This window comes from Trachurus japonicus, chromosome 12 (genome assembly GCF_045865225.1).
Source record: "Trachurus japonicus isolate A0001 chromosome 12, Traja_1.0".
NCBI lineage: Eukaryota > Metazoa > Chordata > Actinopteri > Carangiformes > Carangidae > Trachurus > Trachurus japonicus.
In genome coordinates, this window is record NC_140918.1 from 5,670,211 (window position 1) to 5,687,872 (window position 17,662).

The following is a 17,662-nucleotide window of genomic DNA, read 5'->3' on the forward strand; positions in this document are numbered from 1 at the left end:
ACTGAATTTGGTGATTTCGGTATCCGCTACAGACAGGAACCAGAATGCAGACTAATTGGGAGGTAACAGACACCAGGCTCTTCGCTTGTCTGAAGAGCCTGGTGATGCGAGGCTAGCATCTGATATGAAGCAGGTTAATTATGACCCTGCTGAGTTGCCATACAAGATCGCTCGGAAAGTTTTATTCTGAAAATCCTGCACAGGAAGTGCTCTATGACGCGAAACAGACCGGAAGTCCACGTCAGTCCTGAGACCAGAAGCTCCACAGCGACAGAACCTGGGACCTGGTTTCCCTTCAGTTAAGGAGAAGGAGATAGATTTTATTTTATTTTATTATCTCGGTCGCGGCTGCAGATGGCGGACGAGGCCACGCGCAGGGCCGTGTCCCAGATCCCGCTGCTCAAGACGCACGTGGGGCCGCGGGACCGCGCGCTGTGGCCGCAGCGGCTGAAGGAGGAGTACCAGGCTCTGATCCGGTCCGTGGAGCAGAACAAGGAGGCCGACAACGACTGGTTCCGCCTCGAGTCCAACGCCGACGGCACGCGCTGGACCGGCACCTGCTGGTTCATCCACGAGCTGCTGCGCTACGAGTTCCGCGTGGAGTTTGACGTCCCGGTGACGTATCCCGACACGGCGCCCGAGGTTTGTTTTTGTTTTTGTTTTTTCCATCAACTTTATTATTGCTTTACAAAATACACAAACAGCGCATAAAACCATATGATGAGCATCACATTAAAGGGACATTGTGTAACTTCTCCTGTTGTCTATTCAGGAAAATCGATTATTTGGTTCAAAAGTCTGTTTTTCATTAAAGCAGAAGTAAGCGGAATATTTGTGTTAATATATAAGTCTTAAATAGTTATATCCTCAGACAGCAATCGCTTACATAGAGTGTTTGGTCTGAAACACGGGTCTGTCAGTCACTCTGCTCTGCTGTAAGCCGAGGAGAAAACTTTCCTTGTATCCTACAACCTTTATCCAATGAGGAGAGAGAACGGCATAAAGGGGCGGTCCTCTCTGTGTGTGCAGCCAAGGGATGCGCGTGAATGTGGTGACGTAGGGACGAGGGCGGGGACTGCTAACGCCATCTGCTGACGGGAAGTTAGCCAAAACATCCGGATCACTTACTTCTGCTTAAACCAGTAACCCCCCATCAACAAACTGAAGTGTTCCTTTCAGCTCTGAATTAGCCGTTCATATCATTCATATCTACATGGAGCGGGTAAGCTCGGTGCTGCTGCCATGTGGTGTCGCCATGTTTTTACATTCAGTGGCAGCGTGACGGTAGGAAACCACGGAAACTCAGCGGAGACACCAGACGGAGCTGTCTGCTCAGGTCGAGGTGGCGTCTGTGAAAAGTCACCGCGGTAACGCAGTGAGGAGGAATGGAGCGTTACACTGATGCTGCATTCACGTGCAGTCGACAACAAACCAGATGTCATTTTAGTCACAGAAGTTGAGAGAAAGCCGGTAAAACGTGGGTCAGGTAAACAATACGACATCGCCATGACAACATATTGTCACGTGTATTGTTTTGCCTCGTGCTGACGGACCACTTGTTTACATAGAGGCTTGTCTACGCCGTTACCTGCAGCCGCTGTCGTCCGTCTGCCATCTAACCGATTTCACGTGAATGCAGCATGAAGAATACAACTGAGTTGCTTGCGATATACAACCGCAACGCTAGACGGGAGTAATTCTTACACAATATACCTTTAACATGAGTGTAATAACTCATCTATCAGACGATGTAGGCCAAACTTTGTGCAAAATTCTATGTTTGAGTAAATCCGGGATGAAAGTGTGGTATTTTTTTTCGCATTGGATAATGCAGGCGCATGGATTATACGTCACGTTGCTCACGATTCACCAGCCACTGATATTGGATCCGTCATCCGTCAATCAAACATCTGAGACAACACACACACACGGAGCTCGGTCTTGCCCCAAACATTGAATATCCCGCCCGCTCGATAACGACCAATCAAATTCGTTTTCCTCACTTGGGTAAACTTGTGCAGCAACTCGTGACAACTCGGTACGACAAACAGGACAAACGGCCATTTCTGCACCTTTAAAGTGGGAGCACAGATTTATAGTTTTGATAGCTTTCTTGTTATTAGCAGAGGAAATTGACTTGAAAAATACACCTCCAGTTCTTCCATGAAAACACAAAAAATGGGTTTTACTTTGGCAAATTTACACTTGTGGATGTAAAACTTTGCAATAATTAAAATTTGATTAATTAAAAAATATATATTCTTTTTCAGGTGGCGATACCGGAGCTGGACGGGAAGACGGCCAAGATGTACCGCGGGGGGAAGATCTGCCTCACCGAGCACTTTGCGCCGCTGTGGGCCCGCAACGCGCCGCGCTTCGGCCTGGCGCACCTGATGGCGCTGGGACTCGGACCGTGGCTCGCTGTGGAGATCCCGGACCTGATCAGCAAAGGACTGGTGGTCCACAAGGAGGGACAGGGCGAGGTGGCGGCGGAGTGACGTCACAGGACCAATGCTGTTGAAGACTTGAAACTTGACTCCGAGTTAAACTGATGAGGAAATGAACAGTGGAAACAATACGACGTTAAAATGAATAATAGTCATTAAAATGATGCTCATGCACATGTCTGTCTGTAACCCGACATTATTATTGTTGTTAGTGGGTGAGGTCATCATCATCATCAACACACACAAAATAAACCTTCAGCTCAACTTGTTTTACACATTTAAAATGAATAATAGTCATTAAAATGTCTGTCTTTAACCTGACATCATCATTGTTGTTGTTCAGTGTTGGGAAAGTTCACCACTTTCTACATGAACGAGCTCAAAGTTCACTTCACACATTTTAAAATGAACTACTGGTAGTTCAGTTCATAATTAAAAATTTTGAACTACGTAAACGGTTCCAAAAATAAACTAGTTAATAGTAATTTTTCAGTACGTTGCTGCAAGCTTTTATTTTTCAAACTTATTGCCACAGCAAGGTTTATTTTATACATATATTACATATATAATAGGCTACATATATTTAGAATTATTTTATCAGTTTTAACACTGAAATTATGTGTCAGATTTAATCTTGGAATCCAAATCTTCATTCCTTATCCACTCATGCAGCAGTGCCACACTGTGGTGGCTGGTGTTGCAAGCAAAGAGGACTGATTTATAAGCAAAATGATCACACGTCTATGTCTTTACTTACAAACATTAAGAAATATGCCCTCAAAACATTTTTTTTAAAAATATTTTGCAATTGCAACCTATTCTGTTTCGCTCTCAATATTTCTTTTTTTGATTGCCACTTATTCTCTTTTGCTCTCAAATCTCTTTTTTGTTTGCAAATCTATTCTATTTGATTGAATAATAAAGAGACAAATGTTTCTCCATAGGTTACGGTGTGTTTTAGCTGGGTTTTCACCTGGAAGTCTCTATGGAGATCTGACACACTCTTGAACAAAGTTACACCATGAGAGAGCAGCGTTCAGAAACGCCAGACATTAATCAAGCGAAAATACAGTCCGTTCAGTTCACGTTCATCCCAAAATATGAACGAGTTAATGAACAATTGGTGAATGAGGTCATCATGTTGTGACATAATCAACGCACAAAAACAACCTTCAGTTCCACTTGTTTTACACATTTCAGTCTTTATTGTCGTCATTTCATTTCTCTCCTCATATCAGTAAACTTGAATAACCTCCGCCCACTCGGACAGAGGCCATACCCCGTTCTCCTGCACGTTGCTAGGCGACGACTTCCAGTCCCAGCTCCTCACCGGCACGCTCCAGGAGGCGCCGTAATTCGCCATAACATAGTCCAGTGTTTCACACGGCACGCGAACCTTCAGCTCCAGAAGCTCCGCCCAGCAGAGCGAGAACTGCGGGAAGATGTACCTGCACGACAAAAACAAAGGAAAAACACAAAACTTCATTATTACAAGAACGGAGGAGATTCATCCAGGTGTGTCATCACCTGTTGTCAAGGTTTTATCTCACGGATGTTTAACGTTTAAATTTACTTGAACTTCCTGCCGCTCTTTGCCTGCGTCCCTCCGTTCCAGACGATGTCTCTGTCTTTATAGAAAAAGAAAACGTCCAGTTTGACGTCCTCGTTCAGAAACGACAGCTCCAGACTGTCCTCCACCTGCACTTTCAAAATAAAAGACAACTCTTCAAAATGCATGTAGTGTAGTATATGGCATAATACTACATTACTACACTACATTAATATTTGTGAAAGCCATTTACGATACACTAGAAGGAAAGGACATGAATTATGAACCATTTGGTTTCCCATACCTACATGTTAATTATCTTTAGATTAAAATAAATACTGGATAAATATAAATGTACATTCATTTTAAGTCCTTCCAAGATAAAAACACTGCTGCTTCATGAAACATTGTTGGAATTTAAACTACAAAGACAGAAATACAATTTTTTTTAAAAGTACAATAAAGTTTTGACCTTTCCGAATTTGTGTTTGAGCGATAGACCAGCGTCTCTGAACGCCGCCTCGATGTCCGTCCTGAAGTCCACGATGAAAATCCCGATGTCAACGTCGCGACTGTACGAGATGACGCTGCACTGCCTGAACCAGCCTGCAGGGGGCGACAGAGCAGACGTCCTTTAATTAATTAACTACACGGCCACGTCAACATGTCAACATGTTAGTACGTTAGTTATGATCTTACCTAGACAGGTGCCGCTGCTGAGCCAGAAGGGAATGCCGAGGCGAGCGAGCGTCCGAGCGGCTAAATGAAGCAACGATTTCACTTTCCTGCGGAAATCCACGGCGCTCTGAGACGAGTCGTCAGGGTAGAGCTGCATTCACATTCAGGGGAGAGAGAGAGAGAGAGAACATATTTTTATTGATTATTGACTTGGAGCTGATTATAATTCATTAATTTAAGATGAGATTTATGAATTTAAATAAACAAGTTTGAGAAAAACTTCATCATGTGACTTAAAGGGTGAGTCAACAACCAACTTATTTCATTTTAAACCACATTTTGTCTGCACATTTTGTCATAAAAAAACCAAAAGCTTTTTCTTCACTTTTGTAAAATACATTCAACAATCGTTCTGGTAAAAACATTTTCTCACTTTGTTTTAGGATCAGGATTTTTGGATCTTTTCTTATCTTTGTTGACAGCAGCAGTGTAGATAGACAGAGGGGCAGTAAATGATCCACAGTGCTGTGAAAAAGTATTTGCAACTTATCACAGTTAGTCCATGATTTAACAAGGGGGGCAATTACTTTTTCCACACATGGCCAGGCTGGTTTGGATAGTTTTTTTTCCCCATAATAAATTAAATCATCATTTAATAACAGCATTTTATATTTACTTGGGGTTATCTTTGTCTAATACTACAATTATCTGACAAATATGCATAACAATGGAGTTGAACTGGCGATCTCCTGCTTTGGGGCTTGTTATGTGACTTGCTCTTCTTATCTTTTTCATGATTACACCCAGTTTCCTGTCCCCACCCCTCTTTCACAATAAAAGCGCTGCCCTCTATCAGACCTGCAGGAAGTTGCGGGCATCACGGTATCGGCATTCCAGAAAGCGGGCGTGTCGCTGCTCGGACAGGAAGCGGGAGATGTTGCGCGGCACTTGGATGTCGAGGCCGTCCAGGACGGTCAGGACCAGCTCCGGCCTGCAGGGGGCGACCACACAAAGCCACCACCACCATATTCACACATAATTGATAGTTAAAGGAGTGATGACAACTGATAAGTGATAGAGTTATTGATCCTCTCTCTCTCTCTTTCTGCATGTTGTTGTACCTGTCGTACGCCCCAGCATGGTGCCCGTAGTCGAGCAGTTTGAACGGAGCGAAGCTTCGGTCAACGTTAGCTTTGAGGCGCAGCGTACCGTGCCACAGGTAGTTCCCGCTGCGCTCGTACAGGAACACCACCTGGGACAAAACACAAACACATTCTGTTGCTATGTTGTCGTGTCACCGAGTCGCCCCACTCAAGCCGGCGGATCGGATTACGCGCAGATGGCGGCCATATTGCATCAGTCCACTTGCTCTGGCTCTAGCTGCAGTAGATGTGTGATCCAGTCATCTGCACCAAAAAAATACTCATAAGTCAGTGAAATTTAGTCTGTATAATCATATCCGCGTAATGTTATGTTACTATAGTGTTACCTCCATACAAAAGTACATGATTAAAATAATTAGTATCATAACTGCATTTCTGACGTTCATAACAAAACAAACCGTTTAAAAATCGGTCAAAAACTGAGCAAGTTTTGGTTATTTTAGTAGAACATGAACCAGAGGATTAAAGCTCCGAGGGAGCGGGTGGACTGACGCAAGGTGGCGACGCCGTGTCATTGGGCAGCAGCGCTGGGTGAGTCATCTAGTCTTCTTAGATATATACATTTATTAGGGCCGGGACTTTAACGCGTTAATTACGATTAATTAATTACACAAAAATTAACGCATTAAAAAATTAACGCATTTTAATCGCACTTATTTAAAAAATTTTTTTTTTTTTTTTCTCACGTGTGTCTACATGCGGTGCGCCCGCACGCGAGAGAGGCGACAGTTTGAGAGGCTGACTGGCAGAGATGAGAGATGGTGAAACGCTAGCATGGTTATTTAAAACACCATCTCTGATCTCTGCCTGCACATAGATACACAGACACGGGCGCACGCTAAATGCGCTATATAGCGCTAATTGCTCAGCTGCAGCGCTATATCTATGACCTGTCACTGTCACAGGTGCAGCTCATCTCATTATGATAGGACTTCACCCTCAGAGCTCTGTCTTCAGACTGTCCTGACCTGTCCCTGAACATCACACAGGGACAACATGGAGCTGCCTGTGTGATTGGTTACTGAGTTTTATTAATGTTTACATCAGGCTGAGTTCAACACATCAGTTTATGCTACTGTGATTTAAGTAGCCTAGTTAAATACTACAGTAATCATCATAGTGTATTGGAAGGAAAGACCATTTAATCTGTATGTATCAAATATCGTTTAATGAATTAATCGATAATTTGCATCCCTAGTCTGTTGGTCTTGGTTAAGTACCACCTTGAATGCTTAAGCTTATGTATTCAGTCATTCAATGGTATACTAAAATCCATGTGAAAAAAAAAATGCTTCTCACTGTTCTCAGGTCAAATATTTATATGCGATTAAAATGCGATTAATTGCGATTAATTAATTACAAAGCCTCTAATTAATTCGATTAATTTTTTTAATAGAGTCCCAGCCCTAATATTTATGAATTAATTTATTTTTATTTTATGTACACACCAAAGAAAGAACATTATAAACAAAAATCGAACTAAATATATCTATTTACACAATTAAAATGAAAAAAAAGGGATTATCGTTACAAATAATGATCATACAGATGTTTTTAATGATTTATAAATGTCTAATGATTTTATAGCTTTTCTGTTTTTCATTACATGTAATGTTTGAATATAGTAGTGGATTTCTATTTTGAATTCCTGAATTCTGCCCCACTCACCTGGATGGTGTAACCATGGAGGCGGAACAGGAAGTGGAGGGGGATGTCCTCTCCTGATAGGGTGTCCAGACTGGCCAATCGCGGGTCTTCTCCTCGCAGCTCCAGCAGCTCGAAGCCTTTCTGCTCGGCAGCCAATAGGAAGCCAGGCTGACACAGGGAGAAACAAACATTTAACCTGGTGATGAGTTACGTTTCATAGAGTTTCATGATTTAAAACTAATAATAATAATAAGAAGGGTGTTATTGTCTCTCTGGTTCTGTCGTTTCCCGGCGCTACTCACGTCGTACTTCCACAGGTTGGCCTGCAGTGCGAACGATGTGATTGGACGGCCGGTACACAGGAAGCTGCAGTGCGGCTCACGCACCTGCCGGTCGCGCTGCCGCAGTGCATCCTGGGAGAGCAACGTGAGCGCTGCTACGTCAGCAAGGAAGACCGGCAGGCGGAAACGCTGCGCTAACGCCAGGAACTTCTTCACCGTCTGCTGCGGAGGAAAAGAAACAGGGTGGTTAGTTACCATGGAGACTGTTATGGCAAGACATTTTATATCTACTATGTGAATTACGGATATCTGCAACTGAGTTACGACTAGCAGTAATTCCATTGTGAGATATCTATAATTTGATTCTGACTAGTCATAATTCAAGTTCAAGATATCTTTAATTCACCTCAATTAAAGATATCTACATGTCCCTTTTCAGATATCTTAAATTAAGTTTTGACTATAGTTGAAATGACGTTGTGGACATCTCAAACTGGAATTGGGAATAGTCATAATTCAGTTACAGATATCCGTAATTCACATAGTGAATATCTGCAACTGAAATGTTGATATCTGTAATGACAAAGCCCATACACATGAATGGCAAAAGTGACGTCATGTCCTAGGAAGAATGTAGTTGTGGATATCTGAAATGTTTTTTTTTTGACTAGCCAAAACTGAATTACAGATATCTTGAATGAAAAATCCAACTATTCAAAAATGCAATTACGACTAGTCAGAAAGGCGTTGTAGATAGGCTATCTACAATCGTTATTCCGGATAGTCAAACTTAGCTTTGTTAAATGTTAAATCCGCTCGCCATACATGAGTGCTGCTGACTTACCCATTGGATGTCGCTGGCGGACAGGTGACCCGTTTGGCTCAGGATGTGAGGTCCAGACTGTACAAAGAGCATCATCGATATATCAGAGTCTTACGAATACGATTTACTCTATTATTCATTATTTATATGTCAACATTTATATAATTTTGCAATATATAGACCTATATATATATATAGCTTTATTTTACAGACTCCAAGTCCAATAATTGACAGGCAGACAGACAAATAGACAGATAAACAAAGAAACATAGACAAACAAGACAGCACACAGTCTGTCCACACACAAGCTACAAACGGTACAGTTGTTCAGACCAGTATTTCCAAAACATGGAAGTGTTATTTAAATCTTTATTTATGTTAATATTTTGTTTGTTTGTTTGTTTATTTATTTTCACATATCAAAGTTAAAAAAGATATAACATATAAAATCCAAAACAATGTGAAGGGGAATGCCAAAAAACCCTCCAGGGGCTTGTAGGGTGGCATTCTCCGACTACAGTAATGAGCATAGACACATTTGTGAGGTACAAAAGTCGTTCATACATAATAAATACAAACATGGTTTAACATGATTTAACATTGTACAATGCAATACAAAAAGCTTGATAAACATATGATAAGAAATATAAAATAATCCCAGTTTAGATAGGCAGACCATGTGGAAAGTATTGGCTGGTTAGGAGGAGAGACTTTAGTGCTCTCCTAAATTGTTATAAAGATAAATCAGAAAAATGTACAGGTAATAAATTCCATATTCTTGGTCCATTTTGTTGATTAGAGATTTCATATTATTGTTTATCGACGTCACGTGTGTTCTTCTTACCTTGCTGACGTACTTCCGGTAGTAATATAGCTGGAACAACAGGAACACGGAGCTGCAGACGATCAGCAGCGATAAAACCGCCGTCCGGTTCACGCGAGGCATCCGGTCACGCTGCACGGTGGCCTGACGTCATGACATCAGCACCGGAGCTCTGCGCTCGCGACTCGCTGCGACTTAAACCTCAGAATAACGTGGAAAACACCACAGAATAACGGTCTGCGGCATCTAGAGGCGCCGCCATCTTTAAAAGACAACCGGAGGAAGAGGACGGCCGCTTCCGGTTGGGACCTTCAGAGTAAAAGCCTGAAAACATCTGGCTGTTGTGATTTATCTGTTTTTACCATAGACTGTAAAAAAAAAACAAGAGATGAAGAGCCAATCATTACAACAGCAAAACAAGCAGATTGAATGAATGAATTAATGAATGAAATGACTAAATAAAATGAATGAATGAAAGTTTATTTGAACACAGAATAAAAGAAGAACAAAAATAAAAACAGACAAAAACAGTAAATACAGGACAACAACGCAAAATAAAACAGCAACGAAATATTAAAATTATTTATTAAATTCCACCCATTTCCATATTAGTTATAATAGGTTATAAAATAGTGACAATAGTATGATAATAAATAAACATAACACACACACATACTCATACATGTAGTCACAATGAGACATAAAAGAACAAAAAGTGAGAAGCCACAATGAATTAAGACGTCAATAACAAGCAGTACCATGTGAAGATAAAGATACGCTGCTGATAAAGACAGAAATGTCAAATAAGAAGTCAAATAGAAACAATAAAACGGCTCTGATTGACGTATTCTGAATTATTTTGCATTTTTTTAGTGTCACCTTCCTTTCACTAATGGTTGTATTATAGTAGAAAGTAAAATATTACCATACTAAGCATTGAATTAATAAAGAAACATGCTTTACTTGCTATTGGCAGTTGACATATTGTTAATAAATATTACCACAAACTGACATGTTTCTATTTTAATTTAACATCTTACTCACTTCATCTTGTTGAGAAAAAAAAACTAATTTAATATCCTTAAATGAAATGAAATGTTCAGAACTACTAATGCCAGCTCTGATTTTCTTTTTCAAGAGCTGCAGGTTTAGAAAAAAATCTCATTGGTTTGGATATTCAAGCTTTTGAATATTTAATTGTTAATCGTGTTTAACTAGTTTCACCTTGATGGAATAAAACTGAATTCAAAGAGAGGCAGCAGAGAATAACTGGGAGGCCAGTGGTGCTTTAACACACACAGACTTTAAAATATAAACTCAGCCATTTGACCAGATCACATAAGGACGTGGTATTTAAGACTCTGCTCCATCACCCAGGAAAAAAATCCTTTTTTTTTTTTTTAATTGAGAAATTGACAAACACTCACAGAGGATAATTATAATAATATCCAATAGGGGAAAATTAAGTGCAATATAAAAGTGCAGAAAACAAAACCTTTTTTTTTTCTGTCTTTGGGCCGGATTTTTTTTTTTTGCCTGCCTCTTTTATTTTTTTATTTTGGGTGGCCCTAATACTCCTCCGGTGCGAAAAAAAAAACATTATATCAGGCATTTTAATTCAACATAAAACGGAGCAGTGAAATAATAAATAAAAAATGGAGTTATTAATCAGAAGACAAAAGACGGGACTATGTGTTTACAAAAAAAAAAAAATGTACCCAGGGAAAATCAGAGTACTTGAATACTTTAACTACTGTGTCCTCCAAGTAACGGTACTTTACGTTACACACACACACACACACACACACACACACACACACACACGCACACGCACACGCACACACACACACACACACACACACACAAACAAGATGGCGGAGGGCAGCAGCAGTTTGTTCACAACAAAAAGACCGTGCTAAAACTTTGTTCAACTTTATTTTTCCCCACTCTGATCGGGACTAATGGGAGGCCCCGGACACCTGTAACGGCTCCTTTACCCGGCGGTGTGTGTTTTCCCCCGGGGATGTTTCCGTGAAGCTGCCGCCGTCTGAAGCGGAGTTTGGTCGTTTCCTCCAGCGGGGAAGGTGAGTTAGCCGTTAGCCGTTAGCTTAGCTCCGTGCTAACCCGTTTGTTTTGGTTGGATGTCGGTGGTTGGTTGGTTGGTTGGTTGGAGGACGGGTTATTTGGACCGAACCGGGGAAGTTACCACCGGTTCTGTGACACCGAGGGGAAGAAGCAGAAAAGCGGGTGTGTTAGTGTGAAGCACCGCGGCTGCTCTGTTGGATCTAATCGGAAAAAAACGAGACAAGGCGCCGGATAGTGAAGCTAACGGTTAGCCTAGCCTAGCTAACAGCTGCCCACGGTTACTGTGGAGTACTGCAGTGATAGTATAGTACTACTGTAATCAGTCATAGTACTGCTACATTCAGTGATGGTACTACTGTAATCAGTCATAGTACTGCTACATTCAGTGATGGTACTACTGTAGTTTAACTGCAGTCAGTGATAGTACTGCAGTTAGTGAAAGTACTACTGCAATCACTGATATGTAATCAGTGAAAGTACTGTAGTCAGTGGTAGCACTACTGTAGTCAGTGATTTTACTACTGTAATCAGTGATTGTACTACTGCAGTGATAGCATTACTGTAGGCAGTGGTAGCACTACTGCAATCAGTGATTTTACTATTGTAATCAGTGAAAGTATTGTAGTCAGTGATTTTACTATTGTAATCAGTGATTTTACTACTGTAATCAGTGATTGTGCTACTGCAGTAAGTGATAGCATTACTGTAGGCAGTGGTAGCACTACTGCAATCAGTGATTTTACTATTGTAATCAGTGAAAGTATTGTAGTCAGTTATTGTAAAATCACTGATTGCAGTAGTAAAGTCACTGATTACAATATTGTAATCAGTGACTTTACTACTGCAATCAGTGATTTTGCTATTGTAATCAATGAAAGTATTGTAGTCAGTGGTAGCACTACTATAGTCAGTGATTTTACTACTGCAGTCAGTGATTTTACTACTGTAGTCAGTGATTTTACCACTATATCAGTGATTTTACTTCTGTAATCGGTGAAAGTACTGTAGTCAGTGGTAGCACTACTATAGTCAGTGATTTTACCACTATAGTCAGTGATTTTACTACTGTAGTCAGTGATTTTACTACTTCTGCTGTCAGTGATTTTACTACTGTTGTCAGTGATTTTACTACTGTTGTCAGTGATTTTACTACTGCAGTCAGTGATTTTACTACTGCAGTCAGTGATTTTACTTCTGTAATCGGTGAAAGTACTGTAGTCAGTGGTAGCACTACTATAGTCAGTGATTTTACCACTATAGTCAGTGATTTTACTACTTCTGCTGTCAGTGATTTTACTACTGTTGTCAGTGATTTTACTACTGTTGTCAGTGATTTTACTAATCCAGTGGTGGTAGTACTGTAGTCTGTGATAGTATTACTGCAGTTAGTGATAGTTCTACAGCAATCAGTGATAGTACTGCAGATAGTGATAGTAGTACTACTGTAATCAGTGATAGAACTACTGTATCTAGTGATACTACTAATCCATTGATTACTGTAGTGCTATAGTATTACTGTATCCGTCAGGTGATGGTACTACTATCTAGTTTTAGTACTACTACATCCAGTGATGGTATTAATCCAGTAGTTTAAAGTACTACTACATTTACTGATGGTACTACTGCAGTCAGTGATAGTACTACTGTGTCTAGTGATAGTACTAATCCAGTGATAGTACTACTGTATCTACTGATAGTATTACTGTATCTAGTGATAGTACTACTGTATCCAGTGTTAGTACTACTGTATCTAGTGATAGTACTAATCCAGTGATAGTACTACTCACCTCAGATAGTACTACTGTATCCAGTGATAGTACTACTTCACTCGGTGCTAGTACTACTGTCAACAGTGATAGTACTACTGTATCTAGTGATAGTACTAATCCAGTGATAGTACTACTTACCTCAGATAGTACTACTGTATCCAGTGATTGTACTACTGTGAACAGTGATAGTACTACTGTAAACAGTGATAGTACTACTGTAATCAGTGATAGTTCTACTGTATCTAGTGATATACTTCACTCGGTGATAGTATTACTGTATCTAGTGATAGTATTACTGTATCTAGTGATAGTACTACTTCACTCAGTGATAGTACTACTGTATCTAGTGGTGATAGTACTACTTATGAGGTATAATTGGGAAGGCAGGTACATTTTACAAATGAAAACTGAATCAAATCAATGATAAACACGTTGGTGGTCAGATTATAATTATTGATCAGTCTTAATAGTAACGGATACCTGTTGTCCAGGTGACGACCTCAGCTGATCAGTGATGACATCATCTCAGATCCCGCTGAGCTGAAAACAAACTGTGTGTGTAGGCTGAGTACACAGACTACTGTAATATTGGCTGTTTGTACTTTACTAACTACAACTCCTGTGAGATCAATAAATAACATTAAAGCAGAAGTAAGCGATCCGGTCGTTTTGGCTAATGCTGCGTTCCAGGCCGGCTTTTGAAACCGTAAGTTACAGCTTCAAGTCACAACTTACGACTTTGTAGCGTTCCAGGCAACCCACAACTCGTGTTTTTCCGACCTGTTTTACCGGTGAAAGTCACTATAACGGCCACTCATAACTTCCGACCCGTGAACTCGTACCAGATCGAACTGGTCCTACGACTTCACAGGTCGGAAAAACACGAGTTACGGGCTGCCTTGAACGCACCATAGAGAGCCTAAGCGGAAGCAGGAAGTAACGGCGCCATGGGACCTCAACTCTGAAAAACTCGCCATTCAAATGAACGGGACGGAAAATTTTATTTCGTGATCCGATTGAATTGCGCCATGAGAAAAAGATATGACCTCTACCTGTTTAAAACATCACGTTTCATGAAGAGAAATCAGCCGTTCATCGTAAAACGGCAACAGAAGAATGTATTTTGTGTAAAGACCGCTCTACGGACTACAGATCTGTGTCCCACAAAATATACGTCACCAACTGACACGGGAAAGGGCAGCATTTGGTGTGTGACGTCACCTACGCGACTTGTAGTCTTTCTGGTTACAGATTCTTCGGAATTTTATTCTACAATAGCTTTACAACAAACTGCTGGTTTCTCGGGATGAAACGTGATGTTTTAAACAGGTAGAGGACATATTTTTTTCTCATGGCACAATTCAATCGGATCACGAAATAAAATTTTCAGTCCCGTTCATTTGAATGGCGAGTTTTTCAGAGTTGAGGTCCCATGGTGACCGTTACTTCCTGCTTCCGCTTAGGCTCTCCATAACAGTCCTCGTCCCTACGTCACCACATTCACAGCGTCCCTTGGCTGCACACACAGCCCTGCATGCCGTTCTCTCTCCTCATTGGATAAAAACTGTAGGATACGATAAATGTTTTCTCCTCGGCTCAGAGCAGAGCAGAGTGACTGACAGACCCGTGTTTCAGTCCAAACACTCTATGTAAGTGATTGCTGTCGGAAGATATCACTATTTAAGACTTATATTAACACAAATATATCGCTTACTTCTGCTTTAAATTATCCTGCTGTGTATCAGTCCTGTCATCATCGTGGGCTCTGATTGGCCGACAGGCTCGGAGACAGGTGACACAGTTTTTTTGTGTGTCATGTTTTTAGAGGATTGATCGGTTATTGATCGTGTGGATGATGATTAACTTTCCGCGGTCACTCACTTTCACCGCCGCGTTACACAAGCGTGTCTTTGTACACACACACATTTAGTATTCATCAGCATCTCGCTGGTAGAAAGACCCACAATGCAACAGTCTCTGCACCGTTGCTAAGTGAGGTCGGTCGCTCACTCCTTCACTCTCTCACTCCTCTCACTCCTTCACTCGCCCCCCGATCATCATCACTGTCAGCTGAGGAGACGCTGCTCTTCTCCCCCGTGTGTGTGTGTGTGTGTGTGTGTGTGTGTGTGTGTGTGTGTGTGTCAGTAACCCGGTCAGTCTGCCTGCCTGCAGTAGCTTTTTTTTTTTTGCAAAGCATTCTGGGAATAAGAGGTGGGGGCTGCCCCTCCCTCCTTGCCCCCCCCCCCCCCCCCATCTGCCCGTCTCTGGCTCCCGATTGGCTGCTTGCTCGCCCAGCTGACTGCTCTCTGTCAGACAGAGAGAGAGAGAGAGAGAGAGGGAGGGAGATGGAGGCGACAGCGATGGGGTGAGCTGCCATTTTCTCTTTCTTTATCCAGCATCTTTCCATCCTTCCTTCATTCATTCATTCATTCATTCATTTAGTTTCATCTGCTTTTTATTTAGTGATGAGTGGATTATGGTGATAGAGGATGAGGAGGAAGGGAGGGGAGGAGAGGAGAGGGGGAAGGGAGGGGAGGGGGGGTCTTCATTGTCTGTTCTCTGCTCGTTTTTCTTTGCTTTTAATTTATTCTGTTTTCTGTGATGGTGGGATTAAAAAAAAGGGAGCGAGAGGGGGAGGATGGCGAGAGAGAGGGATGAAGAAGGAGGGATGAGAGAAAATGGAGAGAAAATGGCCGATCAGTGATGGAGGATGGAGGACACGGAGGGGGGAGGGGGGCGGCGGGGCGGCGGATGAGTGAAGGGTCTTTATTGTTGTTGGTGTCACGGTCTGAACTGAACTGAACTGAACTGATCAGGTTCATTGATCGAACTGGAGAAGTACTGGAGTAGTACTGCAGTAGAGTAGTACTGCAGTGGTGTAGGGGAGTACTGCAGTAGCATGGAGGAGTAATGCAGTAGTAAATAGTAGTAATGCACTGACTAGTGTATAGTAATCTTTCAGCAGACATGCAGTAGTGCAGTACAATAGTGTACAATATTACTGCAGTAATGTACAGTAGTACTGCAGTACAGTATAGTAGTACTGCAGTAGCATGGAGGAGTAATGCAGTAGTAAATAGTAGTAGTATTGCACTAGTGTCTAGTAATCTTACAGCAGTATGTAGTAGACATGCAGTAGTGCATTACAGTAGTGTACAATATTACTGCAGTAATGTACAGTAGTACTGCAGTACAGTATAGTAGTAGTGCAGTACGCATGGAGGAGTAATGCAGTAGTAAATAGTAGTAATGTTTGCACTAGTATATAGTAATCTTACAGCAGTATGTAGTAGACATGCAGTAGTGCAGTACAGTAGTGTACAATATTACTGCAGTAATGTACAGTAGTACTGCAGTACAGTATAGTAGTAGTGCAGTACGCATGTAGGAGTAATGCAGTAGTAAATAGTAGTAATGTTTGCACTAGTGTATCCACAAGTTTCCGAACGTCATCTATGGTCAAAACTGGCTTCCGGTTGCCAGTTTGGTGGAATTTTACGTTTACGTTTCCATGGTTTTCAGGCGTTGTCATAGTTGCGGTAAACGCATGGATCTATTAACGCTGGCTTTCAACACGGATGTCAATTTGTGTGATATCCACTGTTAAAAGCTGCTGTGATGATCCATGCGTTTTACAGAGTTTCATTGGGGGAAAAAAAAAAAAAAAATCCATGCATTTACCGCGGCTACTGAAACCATGGAAACGTAAACATAACATTCCAAAACCGGCAAAACAGGCTACGTTTTTGACGTTCGGAAAAAGGTGGATAGTAATCTTACAGCAGTATGTAGTAGACATGCAGTAGTGTATGGTAGTGCAATCCAGTAGTGTACAGTAGTACTGCAGTAATGTACAGTTAGTAGTACTGCAGTAGAGTATAGTAGAAGTACAGTAGCATGTAGGAGTAATGCAGTAGTAAATAGTAGTAATGCACTAGTGTATAGTAATCTTTCAGCAGACATGCAGTAGTGCAGTACAATAGTGTACAATATTACTGCAGTAATGTACAGTAGTACTGCAGTAGAGTATAGTAGTAGTGCAGTACGCATGTAGGAGTACTGCAGTAGTAAGTAGTAGTAATGCACTAATGTATTAGTAATCTTACAGCAGTATGTAGTAGTAGACATGCAGTAGTGCAGTACAGTAGTGTACAGCAGTACTGCAGTAATGTACAGTAGTACTGTAGTAGAGTATAGTAGTAGCGTATAATAGTATTGTAGTAGTGTAAAGCAGTACTGCAATAGTGTATAACAACATTAGAGTAGTGTACAGTAGTACTGCAGTAGTGTATAATATTGTAGCAGTGTATAGCAGTACTGCAGTAGTGTACTGTAGTAGTGCACAGTAATACTGTAGTAGTAGTGTACAGTTTTCATGTAGTAACAACATTATAGTA

General features: G+C 41.3%; 3 protein-coding genes across 9 annotated transcripts in view; 2 read left to right on the forward strand and 1 right to left on the reverse strand.

Moving 5' to 3' along the window:
- Window positions 1–228: 228 nt before the first annotated feature.
- Window positions 229–2,768, forward strand: ufc1 (ubiquitin-fold modifier conjugating enzyme 1). Its single transcript, XM_085792727.1, has 2 exons — window positions 229–642; window positions 2,271–2,768. The coding sequence occupies exons 1-2, from the start codon at window positions 355–357 to the stop codon at window positions 2,496–2,498; spliced, it is 516 nt and encodes a 171-aa protein (XP_085648853.1). The 5' UTR covers window positions 229–354; the 3' UTR covers window positions 2,499–2,768.
- An 864-nt stretch (window positions 2,769–3,632) lies between these two features.
- Window positions 3,633–9,701, reverse strand: fktn (fukutin). Of its 2 annotated transcripts, none has more exons than XM_085792726.1 (10): window positions 9,433–9,701; window positions 8,610–8,666; window positions 7,787–7,984; window positions 7,506–7,652; window positions 5,796–5,926; window positions 5,533–5,665; window positions 4,696–4,825; window positions 4,469–4,602; window positions 4,021–4,145; window positions 3,633–3,895 (listed from the first exon to the last, which is right to left on the reverse strand). In XM_085792726.1, the coding sequence occupies exons 1-10, from the start codon at window positions 9,532–9,534 to the stop codon at window positions 3,682–3,684; spliced, it is 1,371 nt and encodes a 456-aa protein (XP_085648852.1). In that variant the 5' UTR covers window positions 9,535–9,701; the 3' UTR covers window positions 3,633–3,681. The 2 variants fall into 2 exon arrangements, with proteins under 2 accessions (XP_085648852.1, XP_085648851.1); XM_085792725.1 differs by having other exon boundaries at window positions 7,787–7,987.
- Window positions 9,702–11,253: 1,552 nt separating this feature from the next.
- The window catches only part of apc (APC regulator of WNT signaling pathway), a 34,035-nt gene continuing 27,626 nt past the window's right edge, over window positions 11,254–17,662 (forward strand). For 5 of the 6 annotated variants that reach the window (XR_015037239.1, XR_015037240.1, XR_015037241.1 and 2 more), the window contains exon 1: window positions 11,254–11,495. The gene's annotated coding sequence lies outside the window, so the exon portion shown is untranslated. Of the gene's footprint in view, window positions 11,496–15,534; window positions 15,631–17,662 lie in introns of those variants that run through there. The other variant, XM_085792730.1, reaches the window with a different exon arrangement.